At 41.6% G+C, this 17,184-nt stretch overlaps 1 protein-coding gene across 1 annotated transcript in view; it reads left to right on the top strand.

The window, feature by feature from the left end:
- The window catches only part of IL2RA (interleukin 2 receptor, alpha), a 48,804-nt gene extending 31,855 nt beyond the window's left edge, over nucleotides 1-16,949 (top strand). Inside the window, exons 2-8 of the mRNA XM_005869493.2 lie at nucleotides 4,369-4,557; nucleotides 5,199-5,306; nucleotides 7,590-7,805; nucleotides 9,256-9,339; nucleotides 9,710-9,781; nucleotides 12,192-12,258; nucleotides 16,844-16,949. Of these exons, the coding sequence (XP_005869555.1) occupies nucleotides 4,369-4,557; nucleotides 5,199-5,306; nucleotides 7,590-7,805; nucleotides 9,256-9,339; nucleotides 9,710-9,781; nucleotides 12,192-12,258; nucleotides 16,844-16,868 (761 nt within the window). The 3' untranslated portion in view covers nucleotides 16,869-16,949. The remainder of the gene's footprint in view (nucleotides 1-4,368; nucleotides 4,558-5,198; nucleotides 5,307-7,589; nucleotides 7,806-9,255; nucleotides 9,340-9,709; nucleotides 9,782-12,191; nucleotides 12,259-16,843) is intronic.
- Nucleotides 16,950-17,184: the final 235 nt, after the last annotated feature.

Consider the following 17,184-nt stretch of genomic DNA (forward strand, 5'->3'; position numbering starts at 1 on the left):
GTGGGGTGGGAACTGGGTGGAGGGGAGTTATGGTGGGAAAAAAGAGTAACTAATGTAATAATCTGAACAATAAAGATTTAATTAAAAAAAAAAGAAGTTGTGCTGGGACAACTGGAGATCCACATGCAAAAGGGTGAAGTTGGACCCCTATCTCATAGCATCTATACAAACAAATGGAAATAAATCAGTGACTTCAACATAATGGCTAAAACTATAAAACTCTTAAAACAGACGTAAAGCTTCATGACCTTAGATTTGGCAATGTATTCTTATACGTGACAATGTATTCTGAGACATGAAAACATAGATCCATTGGACTTCATAAAAATTTAAAACTTTGCCCGGTTGGTGAGGCTCAGTGGTTGAGCATCAACACAGGAACCAAGAGGTCACCGATTTGATTCCCAGTCAGGCATATGCCTGGATTGCAGGCTCAATTCCCAGTAGGGGGCATGCAAGAGGCAGCCGATCAATGATGTTTCTCTCTCATTGATGTTTCTGTTTCTCTATTCTTCTTCTCCCTTCCTCTCTCTCTAAAAATCAATAAAACTAAAAACTTTAAAAAAAAAAAAAAAGAGTTCCAGTAGCTTTACTTCCACTCTAGCATTTGGTAGTGTCACTCTTTTACGCATTTTACCCCTTCTAATGGACTATTTCATGGTGGGCTCCAATTTGCTTTTTCTTTATGTCTAGTGATGTTGAGTGCTCTTTCTAGTGCTTATTGATCGTCATGTACTTTCTTTGGAGAAGTGACCCTTCAGGTGTTTGCCCATGTATTTATAGGGTTATTTGCCTTTTTTTTTTTTATTGATTTGTAGTTCTTTTTATAATGTGGACACGAGTCTTTTTCTCAGATATGTAAGTTGCAAATATTTTCTCCAAGTCTATCTCTATCATTTATTTTTTCCATTTTCTACTCATCTTAGGATAAGTAGAAGCTTTTAATTTCCTCTCCTTTTATGGTCAGTGTTTTCTTCTCATCTCTAGGAACTCTCTGCCTATAACTAGCTTGAAGAGCTATTTTTCCTTTATTTTCTTTTACCAGCATAATAGTTTTTAACTTTTATTTTTATATCTACAATGTATAGATCTAGTGTCTAAATATTTAGATATGTAACAAAATGTATTTTTGGGTATGCAGTATTCTGTTGATCTAGCTTGTCCATTCTTTCACCAATACCACACTATCTTGATTACTGCAGCTTTATAGTAAGTCTTGAAGTCAGGTAGTGTCAGTCCTCCAACTTTATTCTTCAATATTGTGTTAGCTATTCTGGGCCTTTTGCTTCTCCATATAAACTTTGGAATCAGTTTGTTGACATCCACAAGATAACTAGCTGGAATTTTTACTGGGATTGCATTGATTCTATAGATCAAATTGGGAAGAACTGACATATTGACAATATTGAATCATCCTATCCATGAACATGGAATATCTCTCCATTTATTTAGTTATTTGATTTTTTTCATCAGAGTTTTATAGTTTTCCTTATATAGATCTCATAAATATGTTGTTAAATTTATATCCAAGTACTTTATTTTTTGGGTGCTAATGTAAATGCTATTGTGTTTTTAATTTCAATTTCACTTGTTCATTGCTGCTATATAGCCAAGCAATTGACTTTTATATATTATTTTTGTATTCTTTTTTAAAAATCCTCACCCGAGGATATTTTTCCATTGATTTTTAGAGAGAGTGTTAAGAGAGAGGGGAAAGACAGAGAAATATTGATATGAGAGAAACACATTGATTGGTTGCCTCCTGCACGAGCCCCAACCAAAGCCTGGGCTGGGGAGGAGCCTGCAATCGAGGTATGTGCCCTTCACCGGAATTGAATCTGGAACCCTTCGATCTGCAGGCCGACCTCTCTCCACTGAGCCAAATCCGCTAGGGCTGTGGTCAGCAAACTGGGGCTCGCGAGCCACATGCAGCTCTTTGGCCCCTTGAGTGTGGCTCTTCCACAAAATACCATGTGCGGGCGTGCACATACAGTGTGATTGAAACTTCGTGGCCCATGCGCAGAAGTCAGTTTTCGGAAAGGAGATAGAGGAAACAAATATACAAGACGAATGTGGATGGGAGAGTTGGAAGGGGTAGACCTCAGCAAACGTACCTCAATCAGATTGAGGACGTTTTTAGCAAAGGCCAGCTTAGGAGTACCCTAATTAAGTTAATAACAACGTACCTACCTATATAGTTTAAGTTTAAAAAATTTGGCTCTCAAAAGAAATTTCAATCGTTGTACTGTTGATATTTGGCCCTGTTGACTAATGAGTTTGCCGACCACTGGGCTAGGGCTAGCTTTGTATTCTGTAACTCTGTTATAATCACTTATTAGTATGAAGAGGGTTTTTTCTTGTCTGTTCTTTCAGATTTTCTACATAGTCAGTCATGACAACTGCAAACACAGGCAATTTTATTCTTTCTACCCAATCTGTATACCCTTTATTCCATTTCCTTTTCTGTTGCATTAGCTAGGACTTCTAGTACAATGTTGGAAAATGGTGGTTAAAAGGAACATCCTTGCCCTGGCCAAGTGGCTTAGTTAGTTAGAGCAGCAGCTTATGCACCAAAGGGTTGCAGGTTTGATTCCTGGTCAGGGCGTGTATGGGAAACAACCAATCAATGTTTCTCTCTTACTTCGATGTTTATCTCTCTCTAAAATCAATAAAACATATCCTTGAGTGAGGATGAATTTAAAAAAATGGGGGGGGGGCAGACATGCTTGCCATGTACCTCCATTGGTTGTTCTGATTATTATGCCTATCTTGTTTTAACAACCAGATTTACCTTCTAATACCTAAAAAGTTGGTTGTTATTGATGTCTGATAAGTGCCAGTGAGTGATACTGATGATATGGGCTGTAGAGAGAAATGCCCTTTTGCAGGAGTTAAGGGATAAAATAAACTTTAGTCCAATCTCTATATGAATTACCACTCTTTTTTCTGGACAGAGGAAAAAAGCAGAACTAGCATCTATCTATGCCTATTATGTGCCCAGTGCTCTGTAAGTTACCTTAATATGTTATATGTTACATCAAGTAATCTTTAAAACAAATTAGCAAAATAATTATGATAATACCCACTTTATGGAAAAGGAAGCCACATCATAGGTAAGTAAAAATAATAAAGTTATACAACTAGTTAACTGGTAGAGCTAGAATTTAGAAAATCACCTTTCTCCCCTTTCTTGCTTTATTGTGGGGATTATTATGATTACCAGAATGTACTGAGTGCTTATGATACATGTTCCTCTATAACTTCTGGCCCACTGAGCCAGTGAGATTGCTTTTATTTAGTCATTTCTTGGTTAGAGGTGGGGCAAGCTGTCCACCTTCTTCCCACCTTCTGTTCTTGGGGGCAATAAGAGTATCGTAAGTCTTAGATGGGGGATGATATCTAGGATGACAAGATGCTGGTGAGCAGAGTGTGCGGGCACAGGGAACCTTCACTACAATCCAAGTTATTAATAAGCAATCGGCAGATCATCCTCTACTAGCAACTACTGCAGCAACCAGCCCGGATTCGCTGCCTTTCTGGTGGGTGGAGAGGCTGGCTGTGGTAGGGGCCCCAGCTTTCTCACCTTTTCCTTTTTCCTGTGATCCTTCTTATCCACTTCTTTTATCCAGTGTGTGGCTTCTTCCTAAAAATCTAGTTTCTTAAAAGGGGAACTTGTTGCATCTTTCTGATTAGACCAATATCTTTCCCCCTTTATAGTTGAGTGTTTGACCACTACATCAAGGGTCTTTAGTAGGAAATCAGGGTCCATTTTTTGAGCTGAGTGAGGGGCAGGTCTTTACAGTATAAAAAGGAATTTGGAAAACTCACAGATGGGTAGGAGGGTGAGAAACACACACTTCCTACTAGCCAGACATTGAGGGAAGCATTTTAAATTTCTATTTTTTTTCCAGTGGTGCAGAATCATTAATTACAGAAAGTTGGACAATCCTGAAAGGTTCTTTTCTCTCACACACATTTTGTTTTTTAATTAAATTTACATGGCCATAAATAAATAAATGAATAAATAAATAAATAAATAAATAAATTTACATGGCTTTCCTCATATTCCTTGATCTTCCTCTCTCTACTTGCTCAGCATGAGGCATTTTCAGAATAAAACTTCATTCATTTCTATTCATTTACTTTAAAATATATTGTAGTTTATGTTTTAATTTGGTTGAAATTAAATTTTGAACTGTCTCTCATACAAAAGTTTCTAAAGAACAATGGCAACAGACTTAGTTTCTTTCTAGGAAAAAGTGGGGTATATATAAATCCTTTAAATAAAACACAGATATGTGTGATTAAATCACTGCATGGTTAAATGTGTGAATGTTTAACTGGTAATATGCTTCTTTTCCTTCTCAGAGTTTTGTTATCCCAGCCCACCAAATCTCAGACACGCCACATTCAAAGTCATCTCTTACGAAATGGGCACCTTGATAAACTGTGACTGCAAGAAAGGATTCCGCAGAAGCAGCAAGACGATCTTTATGAATTGTACAGGAAACGCTGGCTACTCTGCCTGGGAAAACCAATGTCAGTGCAAAATGAATTGTAAGTGTTTCCTTTTGTAACTGCCAAGGGGAAGAGAAGATCATAGCAAAGAGTGAGACAGAGCTTCAGATTTTGTTCACTTGGCCCCACAGACAAAAATTGTTCAGTCTGAACTACACAGGAACTAATTTTACTGGTTTCTGGAATATTCATATATTAAACAAATATTTAAGGAGTGTCTTCTAGGTCTAAGTACTGGTCTAGGCATGCAGGATACCCAGTACTCAAGAAACTTGTATTTCAGGGTCAGGAAGGAAACAGACATTACACTAATAATTATCGAACAATTAAAAAACAATTTTAGTTCACAGCAATGTGAATATACTGAACGCCACTGGACTGTACACTTAAAATGATTGATATGGCAAATTTTGTTATGTCTATGCTGAAGGCCATTGTCATTACACACATGAATACTGACAGGCCAGTGCTGTTCTGGGCTTGACATGAGCAGGGCCCACTAAAAGCACCCCAAGGGCAGGGCTCATGTGTAGCACATCTTTGTAACCGCAGCACTTTGATATTTCCTGGTGCACTGCAAGCACTAGAAAGACCCTTTCTGAGTAAGTGAATACATGAAGCATGCTTACTATTACAAACATTTGTGAAGTTGTTTGCTTCATTCCATTCATATTCTCTAGCCCTCAGGAACACACAAAAACAAGCTACTCCTAAACCTGAAGAACAGAAGGAAAGAAAAACCACAGAAATGCAAAGCCAAACACAGCCCACAGACCAAGTTAACCCAGGTAAGAGGTGAATCTGAACAACTGTTGTCTGAGTCCTAGGAGCCAGCCCTTCTCTTGCAGGTATATGATGTGATCCCCAAAGGAAGAAAGTCTGTCCCATTGTCCTCTCCTCTAAGGATATCATGTCAACAATAGCATTTGCAGGCTCTTGGCTCAGCATTTCAAGTCACTCTCACAGAAGCCAACCTGGCCTTGGGAGTTCTTCCTGGTTTGAGAGCTGGCTGAATATAATTCAATTCAATTCAATTCAATTGGATTCGATTCAAAAAGCACGTGTTGGGACTAAGGGTACCAGGCACTGCCAACAGAAGATATAAATATGAGCAGACAATAGCTCCTTCTCTAAAGGAAATACTTTGTTTTTTCCCCCTAAATAGAAGACAATGAACTGCCCGCAAAGCAATTTACTTCAAGATGTTTCTTGGGAGGAGTGTGTGTGTGTGTGTGTGTGTGTGTGTGTGTGTGTGTGTGTGAAATGTGCTGGGCCATACTGGTGAGTCGTGAAGCTGCAGACAAATACCTCCTGGCTAATGGGCTATGGATTAGTGAGCACCATAGCTACCCAGTTGCTGCTGCAACTTTCCGAGATGAATAATGTTGATTAAAGTCAAGTCACGAAGTCAGGAGGAAATAGAGCCCATTAGGAAAGCCTGAACTTTTGGGGGACCAGCTGACCTTACAGAAACCTATGGTCCCATGCTGATTGTATAAGATTATAAAGAATTTGAACATATTGTATAAAATCTCACTTGAACCTCACAACCCAGTGAGTGAGGGAGGAGGAGTATTACTTCAATTTACTGAAGAAATTGAGACATTGAGAAGGTAAAAGACTTGGCTAAACTCACATATTTTAGGAATAAGACCTTGGGTCTCCCGAATTAGACTAGAAATCTTTCTACTGATTACTTATTTTAGACTAGTTCGAATTTATTTGCATCTTCCATTATTTTTTTTTTCAAAGAATAATCCAGGGGCATTGTTGCAATGTGAGGCTTTTATCCATGTATACACACACACACACACACACACACACACACACACACACACACAACTTTGTACTTGAATGGTATTTCAAAGCAAGTTTAGTTGTTGTTTTTTCTCTACTTCTCCCATAATATCCTCCACAATTATTGAAAGGTTTCTCAAAAAGTCAATGTTTGTTGTCCTTACTCAAGAGATAACCAGCTGGTTTTAGCTAATGGACATTTCACATATTGTCTTAATTAGTATGTTTTTATTTAAAAGAAGCAAACCCAATTAAAAACAAGTTCAGACAGTTATGGATATCACTGACTGTAAAAGAAATTTTTGAGACTAAAACATAAGTTCAGTCATGATTTGCCAGGTGTTAGAGCAAACTGCTCAGGACAGAACCACTAAGCTTCCAGGTGGGGCCGAAGGTTACATAGAGTATTTGTAGAGCTTATATTGGGTATTCAGGCTGTGGAAGGTCTGGAAGGTCAGAGAATATGTGTAGCTTCCCATGTCTGAAGAATAGAGGGTACATATGGTTCCATATGTCCAGATTGGGGATGGAGTGAAAAATTCTGAGATTATATCATAGCAGGACATGATCTTTAGGGTTAAAGGTCAGTCAGGCTTGGGTTTTAGTTTGGGAGTGGAAAGTTACTGAACACAGGGAATTTCCAGAAGCCTTCATTGGGCTAATGCTGGGCAAGCTTCAGGTATGGCTTGATCAGAGATCAGGCTCCAATTCTCTGAGATTCTCTCAGCTGCTCTCTCCTTCAGGCTTTGGCTTTGTCCCCAGTCCTTCTACCATGGTCCCAAGGTGACCATCAGCTGCAACCTGAGGATGTAGCTTCCTCAATCAGCAGTGGAGATAAGGGGTGGTTGGTCTTCACTTTTCAGTGACCCAAATTGGGTTAAGCCTGCTCTTATCCCTCAGCTGAGATCATCCTTCCCAGTCCTGTGCACTTACCAAAGCTCTCACTATCATCAGAAGTAATTACTCATGCCTCTGTGTTCCCATAGTGAGCGTCTGTTCCTTAACTATAATACTCAGCACATTCTGCCTTCACATGTCTTTCTTACCCAATTGACTGACCCCTTCTGCAGGAGTGACTGAGTCTCTGTGCCTTCCCACAAAGTACTTAGCCAAGTCCTGATACATAGACATTCTCAGTACATACTGGTTAAATGAAAGAAAATAAATGAACAAACAAAAAAAATAAGAACCAAGGTCTGGTCTCTAGGAAGGGGAAACTTGAACTCACAGTGCTCTCCCCAACTTGCTTTTGGAATTTCCTTTCCCTCTTCCAGGTCATTGCAGGGAGCCTCCACGATGGGAACATGAAGCTTCAAAGAGAACTTATCATTTCGTGGTGGGCCAGACAGTTCACTATGAGTGTGCCCAGGGATTCAGGGCCAAACAGAAAGGTCCTGCCACAAGCACCTGCAAAATGATCTGTGGGAAGACGAGATGGACACAGCCCCAGCTCAAGTGCACAAGTGAGAGTGAGAACGATCAGTTTCTAGGTATGGTGGCACCTTCCTGAGTTCACTAGATTGCTTTTTCCATCAGGCCGACCAGGGTGGAATTCCTGACCCACCAGCTATGTAACCTTGGACAAGTTAATCTCCTTGGGCCTCTATTTTTTCTCATTCTATAAAAAACACTAGAGAAACTCATAGGTCTCTATCACTTAAGTTCTCCTGTACCCTGAGTGGAGATAAGTAGCAGGAGAGGGAAGAAGAGAAAAGATCTTTGGAGTGTTCCAGAGCCCCCAGATCACTCACTGGTGATAATGCTTCCCCTTTCTTAGCTGATCCTGAAATCCCACTTCTTCCTCTAAGCTACCAAGACTTCCTCCCTCCCTCGTTCAAAGGGGAAAGTCCAACCTGCAACCCACACCTTTCTAATTTACTGATAATGTAAATCCATTATTTGTACAGTGCTACACTATTGACAGGCAACTTCCCCTTGCATACTTCCCACCTGAGCTTTGATAAAAATGCAAATGTGCAGAGAAGGGACTTATTCAAACACTAGCATGCACACTCATGAACTCATTCATCCATAAATACAACCAATGTATGTTGAGATCTTCTGCTATTTTCATTCTGAAATCATATTACTATTTCTACAATCTAAAGTCACTTACATTGTCCTAGCCAGGAGGTTCAGTTGGTTGGTGTATGTCCCATACACCAAAAGGTTGCAGGTTTGATCCCCTGTCGGGACACCTACAGGAGGTAACCCATTGATATCTCTCTGTCTCTGTCTCTGTCTCTCCCCTTTCCTCCTTATCTCTCTAAAATCAATAAAAACATATCCTCAGATGAGAATGATATATAAATGTGTGTGTGTGTGTATTAAAAGTCAGTTACATTTAACAATGGGTTACAGGTTTCTTTGCTTATCACTCTTTTCCATATTCCATGACTTCCTCTTGGATTCTTGAGAATTCTGTGTTTCTTTCCCATAGCTTGTCTCCAGTAAGCCATACTGCTGGTCATAGCATGTCCCTGGTTTCCTTTGTAAAAGGATGACAAGGTGGGGCAGTGTCCTGGGTAAATGACAACACCCATGCTGAATGGGGACCTATAACGGAGAAAAGCTACCCTTTTGTGCCTTTCTACTTTGTTTGATAGTTCAATGGTATTGGTATTGTTATGACCTGTTTCCAAGTCACAGATGGAAACCAGGCTGAGTAAGAAGCTTAGAGAAAGTAGTTTCTCAAAGTTCTATGGAAAACCAAGGTCAGAATTAGAATTCCCTCTCACTGGGCTCTGCTGGGGCCTCTTACGCCACTCCCTGTGACTCTGATGTAGAGCCATGTGACGTGGCACCCACAGATAACATGCCCAGCACTGAGATTCACACCTTAGCTAGTGTGTATAGAGTCAACTGAGGTGGGTGGGTGGGGCTGGATGTGAGGCCCCTTCCCCTTTCAGTTCCACAAGCATTGCTTACTCTCTCCGCCAGGTGACGAAGAGTTTCCAGCAATCACGGACATTCCTTCTGGGAGTGAAGCTTCCTGTCCCTTCACCACGACAAGTATTACTACAGGTATGGCTAGAATCTGTTTCTATGAAGATAAAAGCCATTATATCAAATGGGAGAGAGGGAAGACAGTTTGCCTGGAGCAGCCTCGCCAGCAAGGGCAGAGCTGCTCCATGGATGTTAAGATGATCAAGATCCGCATCCGACCTCCCAATCCTCAAAGGCTGGAAAACAAGTGTCAGAAAGAGGCGATACCATACTGAGGGTGGTGTCTTGAGGCAGAAGAAGGAAATGCTTGTGCACGGCCTCCCCTTGTCCTTTATGTCCCTTCCATCAGTCTCTGAGGTTCTAGCTCAGGGAGAACCCTAGCACTCTCCAGCCTGTGCAATCCAATAATTGCCTAAACAGAGCATCTTCTCCTCTCTCTTCTGCATAGATTTTCAGAAACCTACAGAAGTGTCTACAACCACAGAGATGTTCATATTTACCACTGAGTATCAGATAGCAGGTGGGTAGGAGTCACTTCTATTATTAACAAAATGTACACCAGACAGCAATTGTGGGACATGTTGCTTGGTGGGTGGGTGGGTTGGTTAGTTGTTTATCATGAGCCCCTATTTACACTATATGTCTATAAGAGTTAAATACTAATGCAGAAATTAACATAACCTAAAATCACAATGAAGTCTCAAACTAGCCTCATTCAGCTCCTCCTGAATGGATCCTAAATGACAAAATACTCCACATCTGGAAGCGAGGGTTGAAGCAAAGGGGGAGGGAGAACATATAACCAGGGAAAGAAAAAAAAAATCCTAAAACAGTACAGTTGTTTCCTGGTAGGAGGGAAAAAACATGCTTTGCAGCAAGAAAAAAAATAAAATTTAAAATGAGCTCATAGAAAAAGAATAGGATGGAGATCATCAGAGGCTGGTGCTGGGGCCAATAGGGAGATGGTGGTCAGAGAGCACAAATTCCAGTTAGAAGAGAAGTTCTGGGGATGAATGCACAGCATGGTGGTTGTAGTTAACAATGCCGTATTGTATATAATTGAAAGTTGCTAAGAGAGGAGATCTTAAATGTTCTTACCACAAAAAAGAAATGGTAATTATGTGACATGATGGAGGTGTTAACCAATGCCATGGTGGTAATCATATGGCGCTATGTAAATGTATCAAATCAACATGTACATCTTAAACTCACACATGTATATCTATATATAAAAAACCAGCGACCATAACGCCGTAATGACTGGAATGACCGGTCGCTATGACGCCCACTGCAACCAGCGAACCGCCCGATCAGCCTCTCCCACCCTGATCGAGGGTGGGCGGCCAGCCAACCCCCCCATGACCCTTCCCCCAGGCTGGCCATGCCCCCAATTGGCCCACCCCACTCCGATCGGCCTGCAGCCGTTTCCCCCTGGCTTGCCCCGCCCCTGATTGCTCCCCTCTACCCCAATAGGGGGCAGGGCCAGCAGGTCAACCCCTCATGGCCCCTCCCCCTATGCCAGCCCCACCCCTGATGGGCCCCCACCACCTCATCTGCCTGAAGCTCCTACCCCTGCCAGCCCTGACCCTGATCGCCCCCCCACCCCAATAGGGGGCAGAGCCAGCTGGCCAACCTCCTGCAGCCTCTGCCCCCAGCCAGCCCCACCCCTGATGGGCCCCCACCGCAGCCCCTCCCCATGGCCGGCCCCACCCCTGATAGCTCCCCCACCCCAATTGGGGGCAGGGCCCACTGGCCAATTGCACGCAGCCCCTCCCCCAAGCCAGCCCAGCCCTGATCAGGCCCTAATCGGGCAGGCTGGCTGGACCCCAACCATGCACAAATTCGTACACTGGACCTCTAGTGTCAATTATCTATACCAGCGGTTCTCAACCTGTGGGTTACGACCCCTTTGGGGGTTGAATGACCCTTTCACAGGGGTCGCCTAAGACCATTGGAAAACACATATATAATTACATATTGTTTTTGTGATTAATCACTATGCTTTAATTATGTTCAATTTGTAACAATGAAATTGGGGGTCACCACAACATGAGGAACTGTATTAAAGGGTATTAGGAAAGTTGAGAACCACTGATCTATACTAATGAAAGGATAATATGCTAATTAGACCTGATAGACCGGACGCCTTCCGGACTTCCTTCCAGACAAAGCTGCGGCGGCTTCGAGGGCTGGCAGTGGCGGCAGCAGCAGTGTGATGGGAGCAGCTCCTTCCCCTGATCACCTAGTCGCCTCCCACAGAGTGAGGCCAGAGGCAGCAGCAGCGGCGGGGTGATGGGGACAGTGCCTTCACCTGATCAGCCCGGTCGCTTCCTGCAGAGGGAGACCAGACTGCGGGACATCAGTAGGACATCCCCTGAGGGCTCTCGCAGGCTAGGTTGAGGACCCCCTCCCCCAGTGCACAAATTTCTTGCACCGGGCCTCTAGTATGTCAATAAAGCTGGGGATAAAAGAAGAAAAACATGCTTTGTGGCCCATTTAAGATAGATAGGTAGGTAGATAGATGGCTCACTCCAGTACTACTGGGAAATATGAACACTTTCAAAAGATGCTAAAGTGTTTATGATTTATCTTTATGTTCTGATATTTCTTTTACCTGTCGTAGGCCTCACTTTCAGCCTCTTTAACTGAAGCCTGGGCTCTGAACCTTTCTGAAAAGAGGGTCTTTCAGTTTGATCTCACCTGAAAGCCTTTTGAGGAAAGGCAGCATGCCCTTCTCCATCCATGCCACCTCACCCAGTCTTAGAGCACCCTAAGAAACCTGTTGGGGGAGGGAGCTGCACTCTGCGAGGGGAAATCAGAAGCTGCAGAGCCCACCTCTTGGGGATGTCCTTGCTTATGGGGGGATTTTCTCAGCCTGCTCTGTGACTTAGCCCAGGACATACTGTGTTGATCTGCTTCTCTGTTGGCAGTGGCCGGCTGCATTCTCCTGCTGATCAGTATTTTCCTTCTGAGTGTGCTCACTTGGCAGCGGAGACGGTAAGTCCCTTATTAAGGAAGCCCTTGCCCAAGCTATCTGTGAAGCCAGAGTAGGAAAAGCCTCAGGGCAGAGATACCCAGGTCCCCAGTGCTCCCCATCTTCCTACTACCCACCAGCAGTTTGGAGAGCAGTAGAGGGAGAATTGGCCAAGTACGCACTCCCAAAGAGTCAATCACAAAATTAAAGCCACAGGGAATTGGGAGAGCAAAGGAAACTAACATTTGTTGAGCACCTATTGTATACCAGTTTCAATAAACATTATCACAACCTGTCTTCTCAGAAACCTTCTCATAGCTACATCTTGGACAGATTAAGTAATGTAAACTAGATTGCACAGCAGAGCTCCAACTGCAACTTGAATGGAGAGTCCAAGGTCTTTCTGCCCCATCACCTGGCTAGAAGGAAGCTAAGTCCCCCTAAGCTTCTCCTCTCCTGAGCTCTCACCCCACCTCCTGTAGACACTCACACCAGAGCCCCCTTGACCAGGAACATGACCCATGTGTGGCCTTCTTTCTACTAACTTGGATTCTCAATCTTGGCTGCAGATTGAAACAACCAGGAGCTATTTTTGTAAATTGATTTGAGGGAGAGAGAGAGAGAGAGAGAGAGAGAGAGAGAGAGAGAGAGAGAGAAGTGAGAGACATCAATCAACTGCCTCCTGTCCAAACCCTGACCAGGGATCAAACTCAAAACCTGGGTATGTGCCTTGACTGGGAATGGAACCTATCGCCTTTTGGTGCATCAGATGATGCTCCAACCGATTGAGCCCACCAGCCAGGGCAGGAGATATTCTTTAAAATACTAATGCTTGGGTCCCAACCAAAATCTTTGGGGGTTGGCCCCCGACATCAGTACTTTTTTCTTTTCAATTGAGATAAAATTAATTATTTTAACGATTTTCAAGTGCATAGCTCAGTGGTTTTAGCAATGTTGGAGATACACCACCACTGTCTAATTCTACATTAGAACATTTCCATCACCCCAGAAAGAAACCCTGAACTTCTCAATTCCCCTGGTCTCTGGCAACCACTAATCTACTTTCTGTCTCTGTGGATTTACCTATTCTGGACATTTTATATAAATGGAATCACACAACATACACCGTCATGTGACTATGAAATACATACTTTTAAAAACTCAGATGCATCAAATACATTCACATCCATTTTTTCCAACTCTGCACTAAGCCACTGATTCTCAAATTTGATGGGCATCAGAATCTCCTGGTGGTTTTGTTCATACAGACTTCCAGCTATACACCCAGTGTTTCTGATTCAGCAGGTCTGGGATGGGGCCTGAAAATGTACATTTCTAACAAATCCACAGATGATATTGATACTTCTGTTCCAGGAACCAAACTTTGAGAACCACTGCATGAGCCTAACATTATTGAGGATCAAGAGAGTGAAATAATTTTACACACACACACACACACACACACCCTGCTTCTCCCTTCCTTTAGCCAGCAGGCTATAGAGACCTATTATGTCACTTATTCAAAGATACAGGCTATCCCTATCCATATACCAGAGTACACTCTGGCCCCATCCTAATATAAACTCCCCAGTAAGACCCTCAGAAGATATTTGTTAGATCCTCTCCTTCCTTCAGTGATAAGACTTAATATCTCTCAAGGATCTTTTCATTTCAGTAACTTAAAGACAATAAGCCTTCAGACCTGAAGGGGTGAAGCTATTTGGGGGTGGTGAAGGTTTTGGAATTTATGTTGTGAAATCATGAGTCCCACAGCTCCTCCAGAATTACAATCTTCCAGGAGACTCAAACTGACCCCTCTGTCAGAGACTAGTCCAAAATCCTTCCTAAAGTCAAATTTCATCTAATAATGCCCTCTTATGGCCAAACAGAATCCTACATTTGATCTTATTTACCTGCCAGCAATTACTAGGAACGAGTGATGAGCCAGAGCTGGCTTACACTGGCTCCTGAGAGCCAAACTTAAATTTTCAGGAATTTTACAAACTGTTTTAAAGCATAACCATTGTGAAAAATTAAAGTATACAAACTTATAAATAAATTGCATTAAATACAAAATTAAATACTCAAAACTAATCACTTTCCTAATTATTTTACTACATTTTACTCCTCCCTTTGTTCTCAGAGTTATTTACGGCTGTTGTGTCTATATCAAGAAAATATTATATAATTATTTGCTAGTGAATATCTCTTTCCAACTCTGTATTCAATGATGTCACATTAGTAGCCTGATATTAGGCATGGTAGCAGTATTTACACATGGAAATCAGCAAACTTTTCCAGAGAGCTAGTTGGATATACATTAAAAATTTCCCAGCACACCACTTAATTGAAGCCTTGCCTCATGAAGCTCTGAGCAAGGTAGAAAGCAACCAACTGGGCTAAATAAAAACTAGGGAAAATAAGCACAGTTTTGTCTAATATGATAGCCACTAGTCACATGTGGATATTTAAGTTTAAACTTAAATAAAATAAATATAATTAAAAATTGAGTTCATTAGTTGCATTAGCCACGTTTATATTTCCATCATCACAGAAAGTTCAGATAGGACAGTGCTGGCTAGAAACTAAGAGTTTTCACTCATGAAAATCACTAAGCACTGTTAGTTGCTATTATTATTCCTTTTCTGCAACTACTGTCCTCCACACAATTAAAAAAAGTTTATAGACTATCTCTTCTGTAGATGTGGGTCAAAGGGTACAAATTTCCAGTTAGTAGATGAATAAATTCTAGGAATCTAATGCACAGCATTGTGCTTATCATCAACAAAACTGCATTATATACTTCAAAGTTGCTAAGAGACTAGATCTTATATATTCTTACCATAAAAATAAAATGATTGTTATGTGATACAACAGAGGTGTTAGCTGATGCTACAGTAGTACTCATATTGCAATATATAAAACATATCAAATCAACATGTTTACACCTTGAACTCACACAATGTTATATGTCAGTTATATTAAAAAAAAAACTATTCCTAGAATATTTGAATTTTATTAACCAATGTTACCCTAATAAATTCAATAAAAATATATTGGGGTGGGCAAAAGTAGGTTAAATTATCAGCCATCATTACCTAAAAGATAAATCATAAATAAGGATACACAATAATAATAAGAATAACAAATAATATAATAATTAATATATAAATAATAAAATAAGAAAAAACTCCTTGTTTCGTGTAGTACAACTGTAAACCTGCTTTTGCCCATATATATATATGAATATTTGCCATGTGTCAGGCACTTGTCAGGGGCCTGAAGATAAATACAAATGTCCTCTGTTCTCAGGAGCTTACAGTCTAGTAGAGAAGGGAAAAAATAGAGAATTTAATATGATTTGTTGGAGCCTAAGATTAAGGTGTTATAGGAGCAAAGAAAAAGGTCACTTAACCATATGTGGGGGTGCCAAGAAGGCTTTTAGAGTTGAAGGTGCCTAAGAAGCCTGAAGCCAGATTTTAAAAGGCAGGAGATAGCTGCTGGGCAGAGGGAGTGTGGGGAGAGGGAAAGCAGTGAGAGGGAGTATCATAATGTTTGGGAGAAGCCAAGAAGTTCTGAACATAAAGTGCATGGGGCAGTGGTGACAATGATGCCCTGGAAATGGACTAAGTCATGAAGATCAGGCCAGACTGAGGGGTTTAGACCCTATCCTGAGGGCAACAGAGAGCTCCACAGAAGCTTTACTTATGGGACAAATGGTAGCATTAACCCTTTGAATAGTCCAGCTACAACAGAGGCTGGATGTAAGATGAGTGATAGTGATGGCAGTCTGGTTATGTTATAATGGAGTAAATCCACACAGGAGATGATTACAGCATGAACTAGGTCAGTGGGTGTATGTTAAAAAGGAGCAAAATAATCAAGAAATATATAAAGGAGGTCAAGGTAGCTGGTTTTAAGTGAAGGTTAAGGAAGAGGGATGACTCAGGGGTGAGTCCAGGTTTTAGAGTGTGACAGTAGGACCTGGTAGTCACTATGTAAAGTGAGAATGAAATGTAAAGTGAGGATCTAGAGTAGTATCCCCCTTGGGGATTAACCCCCAAGCAGAGCCCATCCTCTGGTCCATTACCTAGGACACGCTCAGCCTCCACACCTACAACTGTCCAGTCCTGGAACTGACAGGGAAAGGGAAGGGCTACCTTGGGCTCTTTCTCAGATTGCCTCACTGCACAATGATTGAATTTTCATGCTGTAAGAACCACGGGGCAGTCTTGGCTTGGCGGGATAGAGAAGACTTGAGATCAGATTTCAGCATGTAGGAAGGTAATAGTAACCTGGGGTGGAATTTAAAGTTAGCAGGTCAATGTGGGCTTAGTTGAATGTTCTACCCACTCAGTGGTTCTCAACCTATGGGTCGCGAACAATGAAAATACATCTTGCATATCAGATATTTACATTACGATTCATAACAGTAGCAAAATTACAGTTATGAAGTAGCAATGAAAATAATTTTATGGTTGGGGGTCACCACAACATGAGGAACTGTATTAAAGGGTCGCAGCATTAGGAAGGTTGAGAACCACTGGAAACACATTTTTCTTGGTTCAGTATTACACTGATAACTATGACTTCGTTATATCACTACAGGAGGAAGAGTAGAAGAACACTCTAGAAAGCTAGAGTGGTAAGAAGCTGAGAACAGCCCACAGCAGTCATGAAGCACAAGAAAAATCAAAGAAGTTAAACACTCACCTAAGCTGCATCTCCTGTGATAACCGTGGGTTTTGAAAAACTCTGAAGTCACATCACAGAACAACAGGCAACTGCAACCCCATAACGAAGCCAGCTCTGGAGTATCAATGAGTGAGTTCAACCTGCTTCTAAGTACATCACTGGAGGCACAGCAAGGAACAACGAGAACTCTCGCTCTATTTTCATGTATATGTAAAGCTTGATGGACCAGGAACTCTCTCCACACCCTAAATAGT

The sequence above is a fragment of the Myotis brandtii genome, unplaced genomic scaffold, assembly GCF_000412655.1.
Source record: "Myotis brandtii unplaced genomic scaffold, ASM41265v1 scaffold297, whole genome shotgun sequence".
Taxonomy (NCBI): Eukaryota; Metazoa; Chordata; class Mammalia; order Chiroptera; family Vespertilionidae; genus Myotis; species Myotis brandtii.